A 22602-nucleotide genomic window follows, 5' to 3' on the forward strand; every position below is an offset into this window, starting at 1 on the left:
TATTTTTTTATTTAGTCATTATAAATTAGTTCACATTTATTTTTTTGATTTATTTATATCTTATACTTAGTGTAGTAGACTATAATAAAGAAAACAAAAGTTACAAGTTTAATTAATCAATAGTTGGTAATTTCAGTCGTTGCTTCAATTAAAAAAACTTTAAAAATGTTAGTAGATTTTATTGGTCAACAAACTACAATTAAAATACTAAAAAGATCGTCGAAGCTACTGATTAAAAAGGTATAAATTTATATTATAAAATGTTCTTTTAGTTAGTCATTTTCATAGAACAACAGTTAAAAAAAAGATGAAGAAATTGTGAGGAAAGTAAGATTGTTAAATATAGCATAAAGATATTTGTATCATTTGTTGGGTCATTTTCTATGTTCAAATTGTGACTAGTCATTGGAGTTTATTTTCTGTTGATAAGCATTAAGAATTTTTACTTTTCAAATTAAAAGTATAAGATCAAGAAACTGTGAGGAAGTTGGACTTGGTTTTGAAGCTAATAGATAATTTTTTTTTTTAATACCAAAATGGGTATTTCGTTGGATAACTAACGAAATACTGTTCCGATCCGGTAAAAAAAAATATTAACTTTCCTTGCATCCCCTCTCCAGTCATATGGTTTGTTTTAAATAGAAAAGAAGTAGTTATATGTAAGATGAATACTACTATGACAATTAATTATGAGCTTAACCAAAAGTTTAATTACATTTCGTTGACCACATAGGGAACTGCAATTATTTTTTTATAGTTGTACTCTTATTATTTTTTTTTCTTTTCTCACGTGATAATATATCTTATAGTTTGACCTTTGTTGACTTTCCTATTGAATATATAGTAAATAATTGTGTAATGTGTTGTAAATTATTCTAACAGCAGTGGCTTGGTGTTGCAATGTTATAGTTATGGATCGCCTCAAAGTCACTGTACATCCAGGTCTAGAAAACTATGATTTATTAATACTCCAGCAACAGCATCGATCTCAGGCTATGTGGGATGGAAAATTGACTGGACAGAACGCGTGTTTAACTATACGTCGTGCGAATCATGAATTCTGGAATCACGTGAGGCAATACCCTTTACATAATCGCATCCTTAATTACTTTGAGAGGTGTGGATTTAGGGGAGTTTTAGCAGTAGGTAATGTGCAGTATGATGAAGGAATCATCACTGTACTTATTGAAAGATGGCGTCCAGAGACGCATACATTTCATATGCGGACTGGCGAATGTGCCATCACACTGCAGGATGTCGAGGTGTTATATGACATTCCCGTGGATGGCCACCCATTGGTGCAGAGAAATGTTAAAAATATAACTAAATCAACGTGGCGGGAATTGATGTACGACCTTACTGGTTGGTTGCCCGGAGAAGAAGCAATTATAGGTAATAGCTTGTTGGTAATAACACAATTATCTAATCATTTGGAAACCTTGATTGCCAAGAATGATATTATTGATGAACACACTAATGAGGCTGAGGTGCAAAAGAGGGTCAGGTTGTACCTGCTTTGGTTGATTGGTGGCACTATGTTCCCTGATAATACTGGTTCAAAGCTTAGTTTACACTTTTTGCTTGACATAATTCCTCATGCCGCTTGCAAATAACCTTCCAAAATGTACCTTTGGCTTGATCTGTTTTAAATTGTTTTTTGTGGGCTATATTATAGAGTCTCACTGCACCTTTCATTTGCTTCTTGCTGTGAAATAACATACCTATTTGCATGTACAAGAAAAAATATCAACTCCTAATTACACCAATTAAAATCACAGAATTCAAAAATAATATATTATTAAAAAAATTAGTCGCACCAAACTAACCTGATTTGATAACTTTAGGATTACTGGAATTCCAAAGTGCAGCCCGAACAGACCCGTTATCTCTCATGTATGCAAAATCTTCCGGTTCTACTTCTTCTGTATTATCCAAATATGGGATCAAATTTGAATGATAATTAACACTAACATTACTGGGGGCCGCAACATCTTCATCAGAATCGTCACCGTCGGTAGACGATTGATCACCGTCCGTCCCTTCATGATCTAATGGACTATCGCTATCCGACTCATTTATTATATCATTAGCTAAATCGTTATTGCTCACAATTTGTGTGAGTTGAGTCAATGTGGGGTTATCTTCAAAATCGTTATGCCTATAAATAAGAAAAATTCATAGAATTTACAAGTCAAACACAATTATACAATCCATGAATAAAGTGAATAAAATATGATTATATTTACGTATCACTGTCCAATTCACTTGGACCAAGATATGAAGCGTGTCGTACATTACAATTCAAATTATGCAACTGCGTAGTAGCATTACTTGGTCCACCCGTCTCACGATTCTATCCACTCCAATCAAAGTTATGATAGTGCGTTGAAGCCATACGACCATACTGTGTACCATAATTAGTTGTATCATTTGACTAACTACCAAATGCTACAATTGTTTGTTGTTGAACTACACCCCTTGAAAAACCAATATTCAAACTTGGGAGATAGGTAGTACCTCCAAAATCGAACTCATTGTCGGTCGGTACTTCGACCTCGGTAGAGCGTTGAACTGTAGCATACATGTCAAGCGCCGCTATGCATATGTGATTTTTAAAAATCTCAGGACAACGAAGAAGTGACGATAAAGATTCATCGTCTGTAATTGGCATCTCACCATAAATTGGTGAACCATCGGCTGTAAATGAACTTGGACATCGTCCGGTTATAACCACCGATGGTTCAGGATCATTTTCGAACATTTTACTCCTTAAGACGTATTGCAGACGATCATATTTTAGGGAAATTGGAAACCTTTGCCCTATTTCAGGACCACGGCTGTATCTAACCGAACCTGCTTCATACACAACTTCACCACCCCAAAATAAATACACTTTAACATGAGTTTCCGTCATCTTTTATGAAATATATGAGAGAAAAAATAAAAGTTGAAGGATATGAAACAGATAAGAGAAAAACAATAAATGAAAGATATGAGATGGATAAAAGAAAATTGAAAGACGAAGGATATACCATAGGTAAAGATAGGACAATATTTATAAATGGAGAAAAGTAAAAAAATTCGCAAATTAAGTCACCAAATGTAAAAGATATTATTTTGACAGCTATTCAATGCTCGTCTGAAACTGATTGAACCAACAGAAATGAACAAAAAAAAAAAAAATTAAAACCATAGCGATATGGAGAGCAGAAAAACAGTAAAAAAAAAGGGTTTTTCGTTATATACGTTGTGAAATGGAACAAAACATTTCGTTGGTATATAAACGGGAAAAAAATATTTTCCTATTTCGTTTTTATATAAATGAAATACAAAAAAAAAAAATATTTATCCTATTTCATTGGTATATGAATGAAATACAAAAAAAAAAATATTTATCCTATTTCGTTTTTATATAAACGAAATAAAAAAAATATTTTCCTATTTCGTTTTTATATAAACGAAATACAAAAAAAATATTATCCTATTTCGTTCATATACCAACGAAATACAAAAAAAATATATATATTTTCCTATTTCGTTTTTTTATAAACGAAATACAAAAAAAAAATTATCCTATTTCGTTCATATACCAACGAAATACAAAAAATAATAATTATATTTTCCTATTTCGTTTTTATATGAACGAAATTAAAAAAATATTTTCATATTTCATTTTTTTATAAACGAAATACAAAAAAAAAAAAACCTTATTTCGTTGGAATACAAACGAAATGCAAAAATAAATAAAAAATTATTTGTTACATTTCGCTACAAGTGTAGCGAAATGCAACAATCTGGACCGGAACAGTGTTGATTGTGGGTATTTCGTTGGATAACCAACGAAATACCCATTTTGGTATAAAAAAACGTATCCGTCTCTCCTGGGCCCCTCTTGCATGCCGTGTAAATTAAAGACCACCGCTTAATTTATCTTTTGTATGCTTTGTTAAAATAGCAAAAACGTGCTTGTTATATAGTATTTCTTTTCTAGGATAAGTGTTTGAAGGTTGATTTATTCTTTAAAGTGGTTTTAATTGAATTATAAGGTTGGAAACTATTTGTATACGCTAAAAATCGGATTTATGCTAGACCGGTGAGACCGGGAATCGAGGAAGAAAGAAACAAGCACGAGCATGAAGACTTTCTTTCGGACCGGAGGTATTGCACTAGAAGTGGTTGATCAGAAGAAAGCGGAGGAAATCGTTTGGTCCGGTTTCTCCATGGCCGAGTTGATCGTGGCCGTTAGTCCGGTTTCTCCATGGCCGAGTTGATCGTGGCCATTAGTCCGGGTGATCAGTTACAATATTTCCACGCGTCAAGACCGTTCTGCCACATTGTACTGCCAATTGTACGGGTGTCAGACTGTACGACCCAACCTTATCCTTTTAGGGTTTTCTTTATTCTAAAGGGGCTTTATGTTGTGGCAAGGCTCATAAGGCAAAACTATAAATAGGAGGCATTTCCCTACTTTTAAGGGTTAGCTTTTCAAGATCAAGAACATTGTAATAGAAAATATATTGAAGCTCTCTCTCTCTTTTAGTCCGGATCTGTGGAGTATTATTGTTTAGCTTCATTCTTCTAATATCACTATACTTAATCATCCATAGAAACATATGCGACGCATGTATTCAAGTTATTAACGCATACATTCATATCTACAAACCATTGTACACGAATCCATATATATATATATATATATATATATTCCCTCAAAAATCAACAAAGATTAAAGTTTGCCCACATATCCTATACCTCACTTACAAATTCAATTGATTACCTAATTTCGGAATAAACAGTATTTCATATCAATGACATTATAATATCTATGTTACTGTGTACTACTACTATAATAGTTAGAGAACATAAGATGAAGGAAAATGTAAAAGAGGAAACCATATGTTAAACCAAAACCTCAAACAACTTTGTAGTATAAAACAATTTCGTGAACTTAACATTTTTTTCCCAAAAGTACAAGAGGAGAGGTGTAAAAAATTATTAGCACTTCGCTGGTAGGCCTACTTAGATTAGGGTTCCAAACCTCATTGCTTATACCACCCTCTAGTGTGTAATCTACATTCTTTTAGTTAGAATTCGGTCGTATGAGAATCATTGATTCTCTTTGCTGTTAATTTCTAATCCATTTTCTTCAGCTAGTGCCCAGTAAATGCATATCCAGTAAATGCATACATGTGTCTTTATATAAATTCCTAATATTTAATCATGATTAACTGATAGTACTTTCTCCGTCTCAAATCATTTGTCATGTTTCTCTTTTACATATCCCTTGAAAACACATTAATTAGGAGTTTTTATAAAATAAAATAAAAAATTACCCTTATTTATGTCTTAAAATATAATCCCTCTTTATTGAATATTTATTTTATTTATGTGTCATAGTTAATGTATTTATAGTCTTCAAGAACAGTTACTACGAAGGATAAAATGAAAAAAATAATTAATTTTATCTTGAACCTCTAAAATAATAAATAATTAAATAACTATTTTTAGAAATCATAACAAATAATTTGAGGCCAAGGGAGTATACATCTTCACTTCACTTTAATCACTTTAACTGTATTAAATTAATATGATTTGATATAACTATTGAGTATGAGAAAGTATTTATGGGGTTCGCTAGCTTGGAGGGTGCAGATGTTTTGATTTGGTTCTTGGTGTGAATGTGGTGGTTGGCATTGATTGGTCTGATAAGATTAGGCATTGTCTTAATAATTTGCTGCTTCTGAGGAAACGATGGGCTAGAAAAATAATTTGGGATTCTTCCAGCCGAAATATAGGTTAACCCTTTCCAACTACTCAGACTACATATGGATGGTTGCTAGGAGCCTAGGAGTAATGGTTACTCCTTCCAACTGCATTTTTAATTCTGCATTAAATGTATACAACCCCCGACATTTTAATATTCAATTTTTAGCACACCCTTCCATCCAATTCCCATATTGTAGGACCATTCTCTTTCAATGCTCTGATCACCTTTTTCGAATCTTTGGTGGACTACCAAGTTAATTGCCTTCACACAATTTGGGAAAAAAGATAAAGAAGTACTCCCTCCGGATAAAAAAAAGAGTCCACTTAGCTATTTGCATACCCCTTAAGAAATTATTACTTCAAAAAAAATATATGTAAATTGATTAAACTACCCCAAATTAAATAGGCATTAAAATTTGATTACATAACACTTAATAGGGATAAATCTGAAAAGATAAGGTTAATAGTTTCTTGGTTTAATAAGTGAACACTTTTTTTGACCCAAGAAAAAAAATCTAAGTGGACACTTTTTTTTGATCGGAGGGAGTATTTGTTAAACTGTAGTACTCAATAATTAAACACACATTTTCAGATTCTAAACTCTGACGTGTCATTTTATCTATCAAAATAAAATATTAATTATTACTCTAATTGTTTTTTCTACGTATGTGCTTATTAAAATTGTATTTCATAAAAAGATCGGGACAAAAATACGCTTTGTATATATAGATATATATACTGGTATATATAAAGATAAGTGTTTAATTAGATGATTATTAAATTAATTATCGATTATTTTACCTAAATAATTTTCTGATACTGTACATATACTGGGATTGTTTAAACGCCAAAATTGTTTCTAGTCGTCCCTTAATAGAATTGAGCCTTTCAGTTGGGCGGTGGTTGAATAGTCGTGTAAAATTAACAACCATTGGTGTATTATATGCACAAGTTCATACATTTTTCATGTTTAATGAGAGTACCAAGTTTTTGATGTACTCTTAACAAATTGAAAAAATTTCACACCAAATAAAAAGTCTTGTTTAATCTTGATCATAATGGCATTTGAGAGATTTGACCCAAACCCAAGGGTCAACTCTCATATTCCCATCTATATATTAGAAGCCCTTTTACCGATCCATCTCATTCCACAACATTTCTTTCATTACAAATATTGTAAGCCAAAAATCCAAGTTTAATTTTCCAGTGCAAAAAAAATGTCTCTAGTGACAGATGAGATCAGGGCCAGTGCAACTGAATTCTACACTGGAAATGATATCTGCCAAGAGAAATCCAAGTTCTTGTTAACTGAAATGGGCCTCCCTAATGGCCTACTCCCTTTGCAAGACATGCTAGAATGTGGCTATGTCAAGGACACAGGCTTTGTTTGGCTCAAATCCAAGAAAAAAACTGAGCACAAGTTTGAGAAAATTGGGAGATTCGTCCAATATGCAACTGAAGTCACAGCCTATGTTGAGCTCCACAAGATCAAGAAACTTACTGGGGTCAAAGCCAAAGAGCTACTAATTTGGCTCACACTTACTGAAATTTGTGTTGATGATCGACCAACTGGGAAAATCCATTTCAAGACTCCAACTGGACTTTCTAGGACTTTCCCTGTATCAGCTTTTGAACTCGATGAGCCCAAAAAAGAAGTCCAAGAAGAGGTCAAAGAAGAAGTCAAAGAAAAGAGTGCTGCTGTTGCTGCAGGGGAAGTGAAAGAGGTGTAAGAATAATGCTTGGCCTAATATAATTATTCTAATCTTTGCTTATTATTGAGGAAAAAAAAGTTTTATTTTGATCAAAAAAGTTGTTGTACTACTTAAGTTGAGGATGATGATCATCTATCCATCTTGATGTACTCATCAAGTGGCTAATTATATCATCTCTTCCTTGAATTTAGTGACATTATTAATAAACTTAATTAAATCAAGCGTTTATTTTCGGGAGTCTTGGTCATATTTCCTTATCATGATGCTTATTTGGGAATCTCTTAATTTATGCTTAATTTCAACTTTATGTATTTTGTTGATTACTATGACCTTCCCAGTTTGTCGTGTTTATGTAGTATGAATGAATTTCTCAAATGATCATTCAACTTGATGAATTTATCCAAGTCACTTTTCTTTGTTCTGTATCAATAAAGTCACTTAACTAGATCAGTTGTTTCTCTAAAAATCAATCACGCCGGAAAGTCAAAAGTAACCACCGAAAAACTACCTTGTTTAATAACTTGTTGCCATTGAGATTGAAACTAGCTTGTAAGACTCGGAAATGAAGGGAAGTAAAGCTGATGAAAAGAGCCTGAGAGGTCTGCATCTGAAAGATTGATCTCAGAAATTGTTCTACCAATATTGCAGAAAATAGCTGTCCGATTACACAAAGTCTCTCAGATTGGAAATAGACCATGAATTCAAGAAAGAACACTACTAAAGAAATCACTAGTTTTCTACTGAAAAATGTTCGGTGGCTATTTCTCACTGAATGTCGGTGGCAAAAAATCTAAATAGTAGTGTTTTCACATGAAAAAATAAAAAAAATTATTTCTCAACTTTTCAATATGAACGTGTTTTCTCACCATACGTTTTTCCATTGATATTGTTCGATGGGAATGAGGTGAAAAAATTATATTTTATAGTATAAATTTACCATTGATGTTGACAGGAAAAACCTAGCTCTGTTTCTAGTAGTGGCACTAGAAGATAAGTTAATCTTCCATTGGACAAGAGCTTCAGCTTCAATTGTTATTGATGATGTGGTCCGCAATTATAATTATGAAAATTACACCCCATGTCAATTAGGGTAGCAATGCTATCAAAATTGACTCATTTTTTAAAATCTTACAAAAAATGCCCCACTCCCCCCTCCTCCTCCTCCCCTCTCTGCACTCACTCTCACCTTCATCGCCGTCACTGCCCCACCGATCTAACTCCGGTGAAGCAAGCCATCTCCGGCCAAACAACGTCCAACGATCTGACTGGATTTGCTTTTTAATGCCGTCACCGATTTAACTCCGGCGAAGCAAGCCATCTCCGATCAGATCTATATTGTTACAGATCTGATCAGATTCTTTTTTTTAACGTCGTCACCAGTGACTTTTTGTTTTTGTTTAAATGTTAATTGTATTGTTACAGATCTGACCAGATTCGCGTTTTTCCGGCGACCTCCATGAACACCGGCGAGTGCCCTTTTGGTGTATGTGGTGGTATATGGGTGTATATGGTGGTATATTGGTGTATATGGTGTTTATGTATATAGGTGTATAAATATGGTGGTTGGTGTTGCTCCAGCGTGATCTCCGGCGATGACTGGTCGCAGGTGTATATGGGTTAGTTATAATATTGTATATGGGTGTATATGGGTATATGGGTTATAATATTGTATAAAATTGTATATGGGTGTATATGGATGTATGGGTGTGCATATGGGTTATAATATTGTACTCTAATAGGGGTCGTTTGGTTTAAGGTATAAGCTGGGTTATCCCAGCACTAATTTTTATACCATGTTTGGTATAAGGTATAAATTAGTGCTGGGATAAATTTATACCTTGTACCAAACATGGTATAAAAATTAGTGTTGGGATAACCCAGCTTATACCTTCTTAACCCACTTATACTGGGATTATTTTATACCATCTTTTATATGGTATAAAATAATCCCAATAGATGGGATAATATAATCCCGGGACTAATGAGTCCTTAAACCAAACGACCCCTATGGGTGCATATGGGTATATGGGTTATGATATTGTAATGTATATGGGTTAAAGCTTTGGAACGTAAGTTTTGGGCTATTTTTTTCCAATGGAAGTGACCAAATTGTATATTTATGAAATTTCCCCATTATTATATAAGAATGTGAAAAAAAGGAAGGGGGAAATTTCAAAAATATAAAATTTGCACACTTACATTGCAAAAAAATAGCCCAAAACTTACATTGTAAAGTTTTAGTCCAAAAACACTTTTATATAGAGTTATACACTTATATACAAAAGACAGGTACATTATATATATAAGCGTTTGAAGGTGCATAATGTGTATGTATACACACTAAAATATATAATGATACACGAAAATACGAACGTATACACAATTATACAAATATTGTATAATGTGTAGATATATATACTAGAAAATATAATTATACAATATTATACACGAAAATACGAACGTATTCACAATTATACAAATATTGTATAATGTGTAGGTATATACACTACTATACAATTTTATACATGAAAATACGCGCGTATACACAATGATTCAAAAATCTGGTTTATATTATTATACACATGATATACAACATTACAAAACTCAGATTTTTTTCACAACAATGTTTAAAAACCCAATATACAACATGAGTCAATTTTGGTATCATTGTTACCCTAATTAACATGGGGGTGTAATTATTCCAAAAAGAAATACCACATGCAGAATGTAAAGTACGCTACTATGAGAAGTCATGTCTACTAGTAATAGAATTATTTATGTTAATAAAGTACGTAAGAAGAGTAAATTTTCCTTTGGTTTTATAAAGAGTAAGTTATTAATAACAGTTTTTCGGTTGCTGTATTTAAGTTTTTGCCGTGATTCAGGGCGGATCTAGAGTGTTGCCTGCGAGTTCACGCGAATCAGTAACTTATGTATTAAAATATTCACCAAATATCTATAAATATTTGAATGTGAACTCAATTATTATTGTATATTAACTTAAAGTTGATAAAGGAACCTATAAACTTTAACTCTTGAATCCGCTTCGTAATTGACTTTTAGAAAACAATTGAATAGTTAAGTGACATTATTGATACAAAAAAAAAAAAAATTACTAGATAAATCTATCGAATTGAATGACCATTTGAGAAATTTTAATTTAGGTACTCATTCACTATGCTGTCATTTAGGGCTCTACTTATTAAACTTTCCCTTATTTTATACTAGTACTAGTAGGGAACTAATCCGCGCTTCACGCGGTCATAAATACATCAATATTTTACTAATTATAATATAGATAGAAAAGGTGGAACTGGTTTTTATAAATGGACTATATTGTAAAGGTAATATGTATTTCTTAATCAATCATCTACGGTCAGACCATTCTATAAAAGTTTCGGTTGTTCTGATTTTTTTGACTTTTATAACAATATTTGCCCTTTAAATATTATTTGGCTGTTATAGGAAAAAATTATCCAAAAATTATTTTCTTTTCATTTCTTAAAGTCATAAGAAGATACAAAAATTATTTAAATTTAAAATCTCAAATATATGCATAGTTCACTAATTAATAATTAAAAATAGTTCAAAACTGAAATTTTGAAAAAATAATATAAATCATACACTTTAATAGTACTATAAATTTACTCCTATACAAGAAACGAAAAAAAAGTAAGAAACACTGTAGAAGATAATAACTTTTTTTTTTTTAAATGTAAGTACTGTACTAATAAAAATCTCAAATACATGCATACTTCACTAATTAATAATTAAAAATAGTTCAAAACTGAAATTTTGAAAAAATAATAGTAATCATACACTTTATATTAAACAGAAAAGTGGTGTATAGTAGAGTGCTATAAATTTACTCCTATTTAAGAAATGAAAAAACAATAAGAAAGAACTGTAGAAGATAAAAAAAATGTAAGTACTGTACTAATAAAAACTTCTAAGAATACAGCTTCAACCACTATTTCCTCGTAACTCACCCAGCACTATATTGAAATAAGGAAATAGAGTACAAATCACTACATTTTTTTCTAGAAAGATAAAAAAGAGATATTATATATCCTGTCATAGTCCAAAAATAGGAATGGTGCAGCAACAAAGAGCACCATTTTCTCGATCATCTCTTCCTTGTTCATAATTTTTCAATACACCAAAACAACATATAGTCAATGGACCAACTATGTAATATAAAATCTCGAAATACTAATTTAGAAAATTCAAGTATATCATTACCGTAACAACAACTAAAAGTAGGACATAATTAACAGAAAAGATCATATATGTCTAATTAATTATGATGTACGATCGAAGAAACCAAGCATATTTAATTGAATTATTGTAGTTCTCGGGCTCTTTTTGATCCTCATCCCAAACCTATCAAATCTTTTGAGGTCCTCTATGTTTGACGCAAGGAATCATAAAGACTTTGGGTCGTTTGGTATGACAGATGGAATAAGCAAGGATATCTCATGAAAATTTATCCTACCTTATATATGGGATAGTACTTTTACCATTTTAGTACAAATGGTGGGATAAAATAATCCCGGGACCAAGTTAATACTTATTATCAAACAGGGAATAAACAATCTCACATATTATTCCTGAATTATTATCCTTATCCCACCAACTAAACGGTACAACGTATGGATGCCAACCACAATCAGATAGAGCAATCTTGAATTCGTAATAGCACAAAACACACCTGAAAATGAAGAATATTATTCCCCTACATCGCCGGAAGATAAAATTAACATTGAGCTACTCTATCTTACTCTATGTTATTCATGATTTAATTGGAAGAGAAGGATCCTGCTGGCAACCTTCTTTTTCTAAACTTACATAATGGATGAACCTCAATAACCAAAATGGAAGAATGCTTCTGTGTTTTGTTGACTAAGAAAAGGAAAAGGTTACAAACTTTATTAGGGAAGGCTAATGCAAACAAACAATTGCCACTGACTTTATTATGGAAAAAAAACAGCCAGGGATATTAGTAGACATACTGTGGCTTTTAAATACAATAATTGAGCAAAATATGGAGAAAGGAAAATTTACAATGAGAAAGCAAAGGGACGTGCATGAGGGTTATTAAAGAGCTTTTAAGATCTAATCAATATGAAATAAACTATTCAACATTGAATGGATAAAATGAGTGAATTAGAAGAAAAACAGGGGAAAATAGAGAAAAGGCCAAAAAAAAGGAGAAAAAAGATAAATAGGAATGAAGGTGATAGAGAGGTGTCACATCACCTTATCTATGCCTAGTTTTATGTTACATATAGATTAATTAAAGGTAGCTATGATGGTGCTGAATTGTTGTAAAACTTATTTCTTATGCAAATGGAGTAGTACAAAAGTAAATATTACACACTGTTGCAATAGGGTGCTGACCACCGTATCGCTGCCTCAAAACTGAGCAAGTCTTTCTTTTCTTTATATTGGAATCTAAAAACAAAAAGGTTGTAAAAGTTTACCCTAGTTTTTGAATAAATAACTACACTAATAGTGTAAAAATCGTCCACACTCCGCACTATGAGTGTATATAATTCAAATCCTAAAAGAAATCAGAGCGAGCCCTGATTTAGTAGGGCGTTGGTATGGTCTTGTATCACTTTCCAAGCTATGTCAACATGCCTATAATCTGTAAGAGAAGCACCAATGGCAAATCGAATAATATAAGTGCCTCCAACAACTCCATGAGTCAAATAGAGTTGACTAGATGAATTAATAGACTCCACCAACTTAGTGTTAAACTTGTTCACTTCTTCCTCATGATCAAATTTGGTTGAAATTACTGATGGGGAAATCCTAAAACACACCATAGCAAATTTTCTAGGCACAAAGATTTCAAACCTTGTGTCCATAGCTATAAGCCCTTCAAAATGCTTAGCCATGTTCACATGACTTCTTATCAAGTTTCTGAGATTAGTTACCCCATAACTTCTCAAAACTAACCATAGCTTCAATGCTCTAAATCTCCTGCTCAATGCAATTTGCCAGTCCTTATAATCAATCACTTGATTTAACTCTGTGGCCTTGTTTCTTAAGCACTCAGGATTAGTCGATAAAGCTTTTGTAAGTGCACTTGGATCCTTAACCCAAAGGCAGCAACAATCCAACGTGGAAAAGAACCATTTGTGTGCATTGAGACTGAAAGAATTTGCATTTTCAACACCATCAAGAAAGCGCTGAAACTCAGGGCAAATACAAGCACTTCCTGCATAGGCTGCATCCACATGTACCCAAATGCCAAATTCCTTAGCAATTTCACAGAGAGCACGCAATGGATCAACAGAAGTTGTTGAAGTTGTCCCAATGGTCACGCACAAGAATAAGGGAACCTTCCCTTCTTTAATGTCATTCAAGATTGCTAAACGTAGCGATTTTGGGTACAAGGTAAACTCATCAACCTTTGTTGTTGGGATAACTCGAAAATTCTCGGGGTCTATCCCAGCTATGTGGGCAGCTTTCTTGAGAGAAAAATGTGTCTGATCAGATGCATAAACCACCAATTTGCCAAAATTCTCTCTACCAAATTTCCTCAGCATTTGGTCTCTAGCTGCCACTATAGTGCACAACATGGCTTCACAAGTTGTACCTTGTAGTACACCTCCGCCGCCACCGGAGAATAGGAAATGATTGGGAAGATTTAGCATTTTCCCAAACCAATCCATCACAATGCTCTCAAGTTCAGTGGCAGCAGGGGATGATATCCAATTGAACCCTACAACATTAAATCCAACGCTTAACATTTCACCTAGGAATCCAGCAGTACTTCCCGAAGAAGGAAAATAAGCAAAAAAATTAGGACTTTGCCAATGAGTTATCCCTGGAATAATATCCCTTTTGACATCTTGAAGAATTTTTTCGAGTGGCTCGGGGTCACTAGGGGCAGAATTTGGTACAAGTTTTTGGAGATAGCCTGGATTGACTTGGCTACAAACTGGATATTGTTCAATGTTTTGGTAGTAATCAGCAAGGAAATTCACAATCCTGTGACCTTGCCTTCTAAATTCTTCAGGATCCAAAGGGTTTATGTTGTTGAAAATTTGGTCATCAAGTTCATGGTTGATGTTGAGGGTACCCATTTTTTCAATTTGTGTGTGTTGTCCTGCCAGAAAAAGTAATGGTTGGTTTTATAGACATAAAGAACTAAATTATTTTGCCATAAATGTTCTAGCAGCTTGAGATTATTTTTGCGGGCTATAGTTGGCCATGTATCTAACTCTTGAAGAAGTTGGTTTTAAGTATGTGCCAACGGAGCCCGCAGTTTAATGGTCACCCACTAACTAATTAGTTCACTTTCTAAGTTCTAATTATGATGTGTTTGAATGTTCAGCTTTCAATTTCTCTCGAGGATATGTAATAACCCCATCGAGATGCAAATCTTTTTGAGTTGTGTGGAATCAATAATCCTAAATTGTTATACTGTAACAAAGATGATTACCTTTGAGGATCAATAATAAAGAAGTGCCTGTCGATCGGTACTAGTTGTGACTTGTGACAGATATAACCAATGACATTAATTTAAACTACGGGTTCTATCTCTTCTCCAACTTATTCGGCTTGCAGGGAAATTAATAAATGGGGCCGAATTTTGAGATGACGGATCAAGTTAACATATTTATTACAGAAGAAAAATAAATTAATAATCGTAATAAAAAAAATACTTCTAAGAATTTTCATTCAATATAAATATTGCTGGGGAACTCTTAGAGAGTCGATGAGTCGAGAACGCACAATTTCTGCTGCCCTGAAAAAGTTGAGTTTGGTAAGAAATTTTTAAAAAAATAGTGCACGGGATTCCAATAGTGTGGAATAGAAAAAAAGAAAGATAGATTACGTTTGACAAGAACAGAAAAAAAAAAAAAAAAAAAAGGGTCAAATATACACCTATACTTTTATAAATTAGCTATTTTGATCCTCCGTTACAAGTTGGAGCCAAATCTACCCCTCCCCTTACAAGTTAGGGCCAAATATAATCCTATCGTTAGCAAAGTTTCAAAAATACTCTCATTTCTAACATATTCCCACATAGCAAGCCTAGTCATTAGAATTGGGTGACATGGACGCCACATGACATTTAACTTATTATATTTGGTGTCTACTTGGAATTTTTTTAATAAAAAATCTAGAAAAAATGGCTTTTATTAAAATTCTGAAACTTTTTTGATTTTATAAAACCCGTTTTAAAAAAATATATTGTCAAAAATTGGATTTTTTTTGAAAAACTGTAAAGTATTTTTTTTTTTTAAAAGTGACCTAAATATCTTTTTTTTTTTTTAAATCTGGATTAATTTTAAAAAAAATTGAAAAAACTGATTTAAAAAAAATCATTTTCAGATTTTTTAATTAAAAAATCCAATTTTCTAGATTTTTTTTTAAGAACTGGGTTTTATAAAGTCAAAAAAAAAATCATATTTTTAATAAAAGCCATTTTTTCCATATTTATTTATTTTTAAAAAAATAATTTTTCAGATTGTTTCTAAAAAGTTTGTCACATAGGCATTAGGCACCACATATAATAAATTAAATGTCATGTGGCGTCCATGTCACCTAATTCTAATGACTAGGCTTGCTTATGTGGGAATATATATTAGAAATGAGGGGTATTTTTGAAACTTTACTAATGTTAGGGGTATATCTGGCTCCAACTTGTAACGGGAGGGGTAGATTTGACCCCAACTTGTAATGGAGGGTAAAAGTTGTCAATTTATAGAAATAGAGGGGTATTTTTAACCCTTTTCCCCAAAAAAATGGTTTAGACTCAAGTAGATGTCCTGATTAAATATTCATCACGTAACAATTATTAATTTGTACGTAACTCATTAAGACATGAGCAATGATCAGTATGTGAAGAAATAAAGTTGATTTTTGGGAAAATACATAACCCCCCCCCCCCCCCCCCCCCAAACGTATAGCCAGATTAATTATGACGCACCCAACCTTTGCGGGCGACCTATTACCCCACAGTCTTAATTTTTCAGTATCTTAGTACCATTTTCGACTGACATGGCAAAAAAAATAAATTATGGCGAGTGAATTGAAAAAAATGAAATGTTGCAACTCAGATGCTTAAAATTGAGAAAGAAGACATTGAAGACACCTTCCATTCCTCTCTTCCACATTTCAATTGTTAAATGCAATTTATTTTTCTCTTTCTTCTTCTTTCTCCTTTTTCTCTTTCTTCTTCTTTCTCCTCAACCACCAACACCGCCGCCATACCGCCGCCGCCACATCGCCGCCTCCTCCTCCGCAGCAGCAGCAGCAACAACAAGAGGTACAAAAAATATTAAAAATGGGTTGAAGAAAATGGTTAAAAATATTTTGGTGTTTGATTTGCCTTCAAATGAATGTGTATGTTAATAGAGGAAGAAAATTGGTTGAATGTGTGTGTGTTAATGGAGGAAGAAAATGAGTTTTAATGGAGGAAGAAAATGGGTTGAATGTTTCTTGAAAATAAGCTCTTTATAATTGATGATTAAATTGAATGTGTATGTTAATGGAGGAAGAGAATGGGTTGAATGTTTGTGTGTTAATGGAGGAAGAAAATGGGTTGAAAAAAATGGGTTGAATGTGTGTTGTTAATAGAGGAAGAAAATGGGTTAAATGTGTGTGTGTGTGTTAATGGAGGAAAAAAATGGGTTGAATGTGTGTGTCCTTGTCACGACCCAATTTCGCGAGTCGTGGTGGCACCTACACTATCCCTCCGAGTAGGCGAACCACATTACTAATAACAAGTTAAATAAGCGAAAAATTAATTTAAGAATAAGTTATCAAGTCTTAAATACTTATCATAACTAGAAATGTCACGACAACCCCAAAAATCTGGTCAAAGGGTACAAGAGCGCTAACATATTACCGAATAGAAGTCTGAAAATGCCAGAAGGCTACATATTGTCTGTAGAATACAAAAACAGAATAAATAGAGGAGGTCCTTCAGGGGCCACGGATGACCAAGTAGCTCACCCTGAATGACTGAAAGATGTCACCCTCGCGTATCAGCCACGGGGTGTAGAACTGGAACCTGGATCGTACTCTGCACTCAACAATAGTGCAGCAAGAGTAGTATCAGTACAACACTTGTACCGGTAAGCATCACAGGCCGACAATGATTAGATAACGCATGAAGAAGTCGAAACCAACAAGTAGCACATAGAGCAAACAGGTATGGTCACGTATCATATACAAGTAAGGTGTAAAGGAATCATGAAATCAACCAAGACAGATATAATTCACCAAATGATCAGTCAAGTATATGAGTGGATGAATGCAATACAATACAATAGTCACCTCTCTCACTCCACTCTCGTACACACATGCTAAGGGCAGTGCCTCAAAGCCATGACCCATGGGGGACCCGCGAAGTCCATGTACCACTCGTGCTCTCCGGCAGAAACCTCGGAGGCTTTCAATCACTCTCAATCTCCGGCAAAGACCTCGGAGTCCCTCTGTCACTCTCAATCTCCGGCAAAAACCTCGGAGTCTCTCAATCACTTAACTCACCATCATCCCAAGAATAATATGAAAGGTATGTCATGCATGATATTAGTCTCAATAATAATACTAATAGACAATCAACAAATACAAGTCATATTAATGTTACCATTCCTTTTCATATGATGAGTGAGCTAGTATGTGACAGAGATACAAACAGGTGATAATCAGAGAAAATAACACATATGGCGACAAACCCACATAACAGCTGACAGAGCCAACCTAATTGGAATCCACCTCCACTTCATGCCCGAAGGCCTATATGCTATCCCCGTCACTTTCTACAACTACATGCGATTCTCTAATCAGAGTCTAACTAAAGTAGACTGTAACCTACCTCAATGTCGAGCGGGTGCCACAAACAATCAAACTAATGTCTTCCCTTTGCATAGAGCCTCTGAACGATCAAAATCTATAAAATATGCGATCTACGTTAGAATACGAATCTAATGACACCCATATTGCTATATTTCGAAGCCCAAAAACGCACCCCAAAAGTGGCCTTGGGCCCACAAGGGCAAGATTGGAATTTTATTTGAAAAATAATTTCGCCCATTATCTAAGGATTATATATTATTAAAATTGGTCAATTTCATCCATAAATATACTATTCAATCATTAATTCTCCTTTCTTAGGAATAAGACTCGAAACCTTTAATTACTCCAATATCTTTAACTTCGGACAAAATCTGACTTTTCGTAATTCAAATACCATGATTCCGAAGGTATTCATATTATTCACTACCAAAATATTCAATTACATATACCTTATGTATTTAAAATTAAAGCGGCAAACTAATAACACAAAGACAAAATTCAAAAATGGAAGTGAAATAATGAAGCCGAGGACCTTCAGCAAAAGAATACGAACAGAATTAAACATAAGACTTAGTATGTAAGGATTTAAATATTGGCAAGACAAACATAAATGACACTTTCTAAAGCAAAAGCAAATCTGAAAATTCCCTACAAAAGCATACAAAAACGTGTGAAGTAATCATTTCATTTTTTTTTAAAGATGACAATGAGGAAAAGAGAACAAGACAAAACTTGTTAATTCTCTGTACCCTCATTCTCAATTCTATAAAAACCAGAAGCTTTTAATAAGTAGCCACTTGTATTATTTTATTTTTATAATCACTTGTATCATCATACCTATTTATAGCACAGGTGAGGACATCATTATGACATCCACTAACTTTCACCTAATTTTAATACCAAAAAACGTGAGATTGGTCTAACTGAAATCAAATTGCATCCCATGTGCACAAAATGGAATTCTAACGTACATATATATCATCCAAGAAATACAACATCAATACTCAGTTATATTTCACACGATATTAAACAATTGGAATATATAATATGAACTAAACCCAAGTAAAAGAAATGGACCTTTAATTATATTTTAACTTCATTTTCATATTTCTAACAACTACCTTGATCATTAATTTATTAAATCCTTATCAATTCTTAGTGTACAAACATTTTTAAATAAACCACTAAATCATTTAATGGTTGGGAAGAAAAAGTGACCATCATTACAGATGTGATGATTTTCTCTAAGTTCATGTATGGTTCACTTGGGCTCTATAATAGTTATTGTCTTCTAACATATCCTTATCAAGCTAAATAAAGAACCAATTTTTATAATGACTAAATCATGGGCCACTTTTCAAAGCTTGTAGAAAGCTGGAAATTGCTACGGTGTATTCAAGAAAAGCAAGAAAATGTGAGTCATAGATTGCCATAACTACCATACTAAACTAAACTTCCTGCAACATATTCTCTTGTAGGAGTGTATAAAACTAATTGTACCATACCTGATTGCCTTTGTATTTTGTGGAAATAAAATAAAGCTTCACTGCTCCTTCAACATTAATTGACAAAGCTCCTTCTGTTCGTCCTTTTTCTCCCCTCTAGGTTAGAAATAAGTGAATAATTTTTCCTTCTATTTTTTCCTCTTTATTTCGTAATATATCTTGCACAGAACAATATTTTTCCTTCTACTTTTTTCCTCCTTTTGGAATATAACGTGCACAACACAAGGTTATGATGACTAAATGCACAAAACAAGGGATGCATAAAACAAGGAATGGTGGGCTAGCCTACTTTATTATTATTTTTTTATTTCAAATGCCACTCATTCCTGGCATCATAATGAAAGTGGCCTTCTTTATTTATTTTTCCTTTTACATATCAAATGTCTTCCTAAGACATCAATTGCCCTTTCACCGGATGAAATATATCATTAGTCCTCAGATTACTTCGCTCTATTCATCATCTCATATAAACTATAACATGTATTCAAATCATATAAATAAACATAATATAGTCCCATACCCTTTTCATAGTTTTAAAGTGCTAAACGACCAAACGGGTCGTTACAGTCCTAATGGAGGAAGAAAATGAATTGATGGATTTCTTGAAATGAAGAAGAAGAAGAGTTTAGTGATGAAGAAGACAAAATTAATGGTTTAATAGTTAATTAGAGGTTAATTAGTGTAAATGTAATTAATAAAAGAAAAATCAAATGAAAAAAAAAGGAAAAGTGGCAGTGACGTGGTAGTGACGTGTCAGTGACGTGGCAGCAGCGTGGCACCAATGTGGCGGAGAGTGTGCAATACTCTCCACTGTGCAACTGGGCTTCAATTTTTTTTTGCCACGTCAGTCAGAAAATAGTACCAAAATACTGAAAAATTAAGACTGGGGGGGGGGGGGGGGGGGTAATAGGTCGCCCGCAAAGGTTGGGTGCGTCATAATTAATTTGGCTATACGTTGGGGGGGGGGGTTTATGTATTTTCCCTTGATTTTTTGGAGGTACAAAAAATCCTAGATATTTAGTAAGGAATCTAGAATAGTCTAGTGTAAGATCTTGGATAATTATCCTAAAGAAAAATCTAGATATTCTAGAGTAGTGGTAGAAGATAAAGTTTACTAGATTTTTCTTGTAGCTGTAGCTAGAATAATTTCTAGAGCCACCCTACACAAGTATAAATAGGGATGGCCTTAGTCATTTGTAACCAACTCAAGTTAACCCATACAAAACTCAATTGTAACTCAATTCAAGCCAATTCAAGAGAGTCTTCTTCTATTACAAAGTTCTCCTTTCCAAAGCTTCCTCTTCTTTAGTTGAATCTTCCGATCTCAGTTAACGATCTTGGGCTAGCAGAAGGTCTCCGCGATTTACTTTTTCTTCTGCTATATTTATCTACATGGTATCAGAGCCATAACCATACGTTGGCTGCTGGGTTTTGTTTCAAGATCGGGTTAGTGGTAGATTCAACTGATTTCTCTAAATGGATTTGAGCGGTAGTGTTAATGGACTGGGGATGGAGTTGTTGAATCAGTCCAATTACAAGGTATGGAAGACATGTATAGAGTCATACCTTGTGGGCGAGGATTTGTGGGATGTTGTTAATGGGAGTGACACAAATCCTCCTATTGACGCAATTCCCCGCCCGATAAGACTGATCGGACCGGAAAATAGCAGTGCATACAAGAATGGGAAGCAAATTAATGCGAAGGCGGAGTTCATCCTGAAGAGGTCCATCTCTCACAACTTGTTTGATCATATTATAAGGTGCAAATCAGCTCATGAGATATCGAGGACCCTTGATCGTTTGTTCAACAAGAAGGATGAAGCCCGGCTATAAATACTGGAGAATGAATTGGCGAACACCACTCAAGGTAATCTTTCTATTGCCGAGTACTTTTTGAGGATTAAGAACTTATGTTCAGAAATGTCTTTATTAAATCCGGACGAAGCTATCTCCGAAGCACGAATGAGAAGAACTATCTTTCGTGGTTTGAAGTCAGAATATATTCCTTTTGTTACATCAATTCAAGGATGGGCTCAACAACCATCCTTGGAGGAGTTTGAGAATTCGTTGTCATCACAGGAGCTATTATCCAAACAGATGGCTGGTGTATCGATCAAAGAAGGGGAAGGAAATGCTCTTGCAGCTAACCGAAGGAATCTTAAAGTAAGGCAAAAGCAAAGTGGCTCAAGAGAGATGGCGTATTCTCAATTCCAAGAGGGTTCAAGCTCTCCAAGACAGAAGGAGAAGTCTTCTAATTATGGTAAGAAGACTATTAAATGTTATCGATGTGGTAAAATAGGACACATAAAAAGATATTGCCGAACAAAAGAGAGCAACATGGCTCAAGTTGTTGAGAAAACTGCTGAAGAAGAAGAGGACTAGATAAGGTGCTTCGTAGCTGAGGCTCGAGTAGTAGATGCCCTGGCTTCCTTCAATTTCGAAAGAAACTGGATCATGGATTCAAGGGATAATACGGTCCATCACGTGGAGAAGGAAGGCATTAGTGTCATCAACAAAAAGCAAGAAGATTCCAAAGACGTTCAGACTAGTGACGTGGTAGCTGCTATCGAGGAAATCAACGAAGCAGATCCTGAAACTAGTAATAAAAGTCTGGACGTGGAGGATGTTGAAGTAGATCCTGAGCATGAAGTTTCTGAAACTATATATGACAATGGTGACCATTCCGGAGAAAGTATTGAGGGAGTCGTAGTGGAAATTGAAGTCTCTGGTCAATCATTTGTCGTATCAAAGTCAATCACTAAGTCAGATCAAATACTGAAAGCAGATGGAAAAGC

General features: G+C 33.9%; 2 protein-coding genes and 1 long non-coding RNA gene across 3 annotated transcripts; 1 reads left to right on the forward strand and 2 right to left on the reverse strand.

The window, feature by feature from the left end:
* Window positions 1-6901: 6901 nt before the first annotated feature.
* Window positions 6902-7706, forward strand: LOC132598464 (uncharacterized). The gene has a single exon (XM_060311335.1). It carries the CDS (start codon window positions 6984-6986, stop codon window positions 7494-7496), a length of 513 nt encoding a protein of 170 aa, XP_060167318.1. The 5' UTR covers window positions 6902-6983; the 3' UTR covers window positions 7497-7706.
* Window positions 7707-12800: 5094 nt separating this feature from the next.
* Window positions 12801-14850, reverse strand: LOC132598465 (phenylacetaldehyde synthase-like). Its single transcript, XM_060311336.1, has one exon. The coding sequence runs from the start codon at window positions 14573-14575 to the stop codon at window positions 13052-13054; it is 1524 nt and encodes a 507-aa protein (XP_060167319.1). The 5' UTR covers window positions 14576-14850; the 3' UTR covers window positions 12801-13051.
* A 2063-nt stretch (window positions 14851-16913) lies between these two features.
* LOC132600100 (uncharacterized) lies at window positions 16914-20270 on the reverse strand. Its single transcript, XR_009567121.1, has 3 exons — window positions 19808-20270; window positions 18322-18396; window positions 16914-17526 (listed from the first exon to the last, which is right to left on the reverse strand). It is a non-coding gene; the product is annotated as an uncharacterized LOC132600100 (long non-coding RNA).
* Between the last annotated feature and the right edge of the window lie 2332 nt (window positions 20271-22602).

Source organism: Lycium barbarum, chromosome 6 (assembly GCF_019175385.1).
Source record: "Lycium barbarum isolate Lr01 chromosome 6, ASM1917538v2, whole genome shotgun sequence".
NCBI classification, from domain to species: domain Eukaryota; kingdom Viridiplantae; phylum Streptophyta; class Magnoliopsida; order Solanales; family Solanaceae; genus Lycium; species Lycium barbarum.

Excerpts from the sequence above, each read along its gene's own strand:
- LOC132598464 (XM_060311335.1), top strand. The coding sequence starts at position 6,984 with ATGTCTCTAGTGACAGATGAGATCAGGGCCAGTGCAACTGAATTCTAC.
- LOC132598465 (XM_060311336.1), bottom strand. The coding sequence starts at position 14,575 with ATGGGTACCCTCAACATCAACCATGAACTTGATGACCAAATTTTCAAC.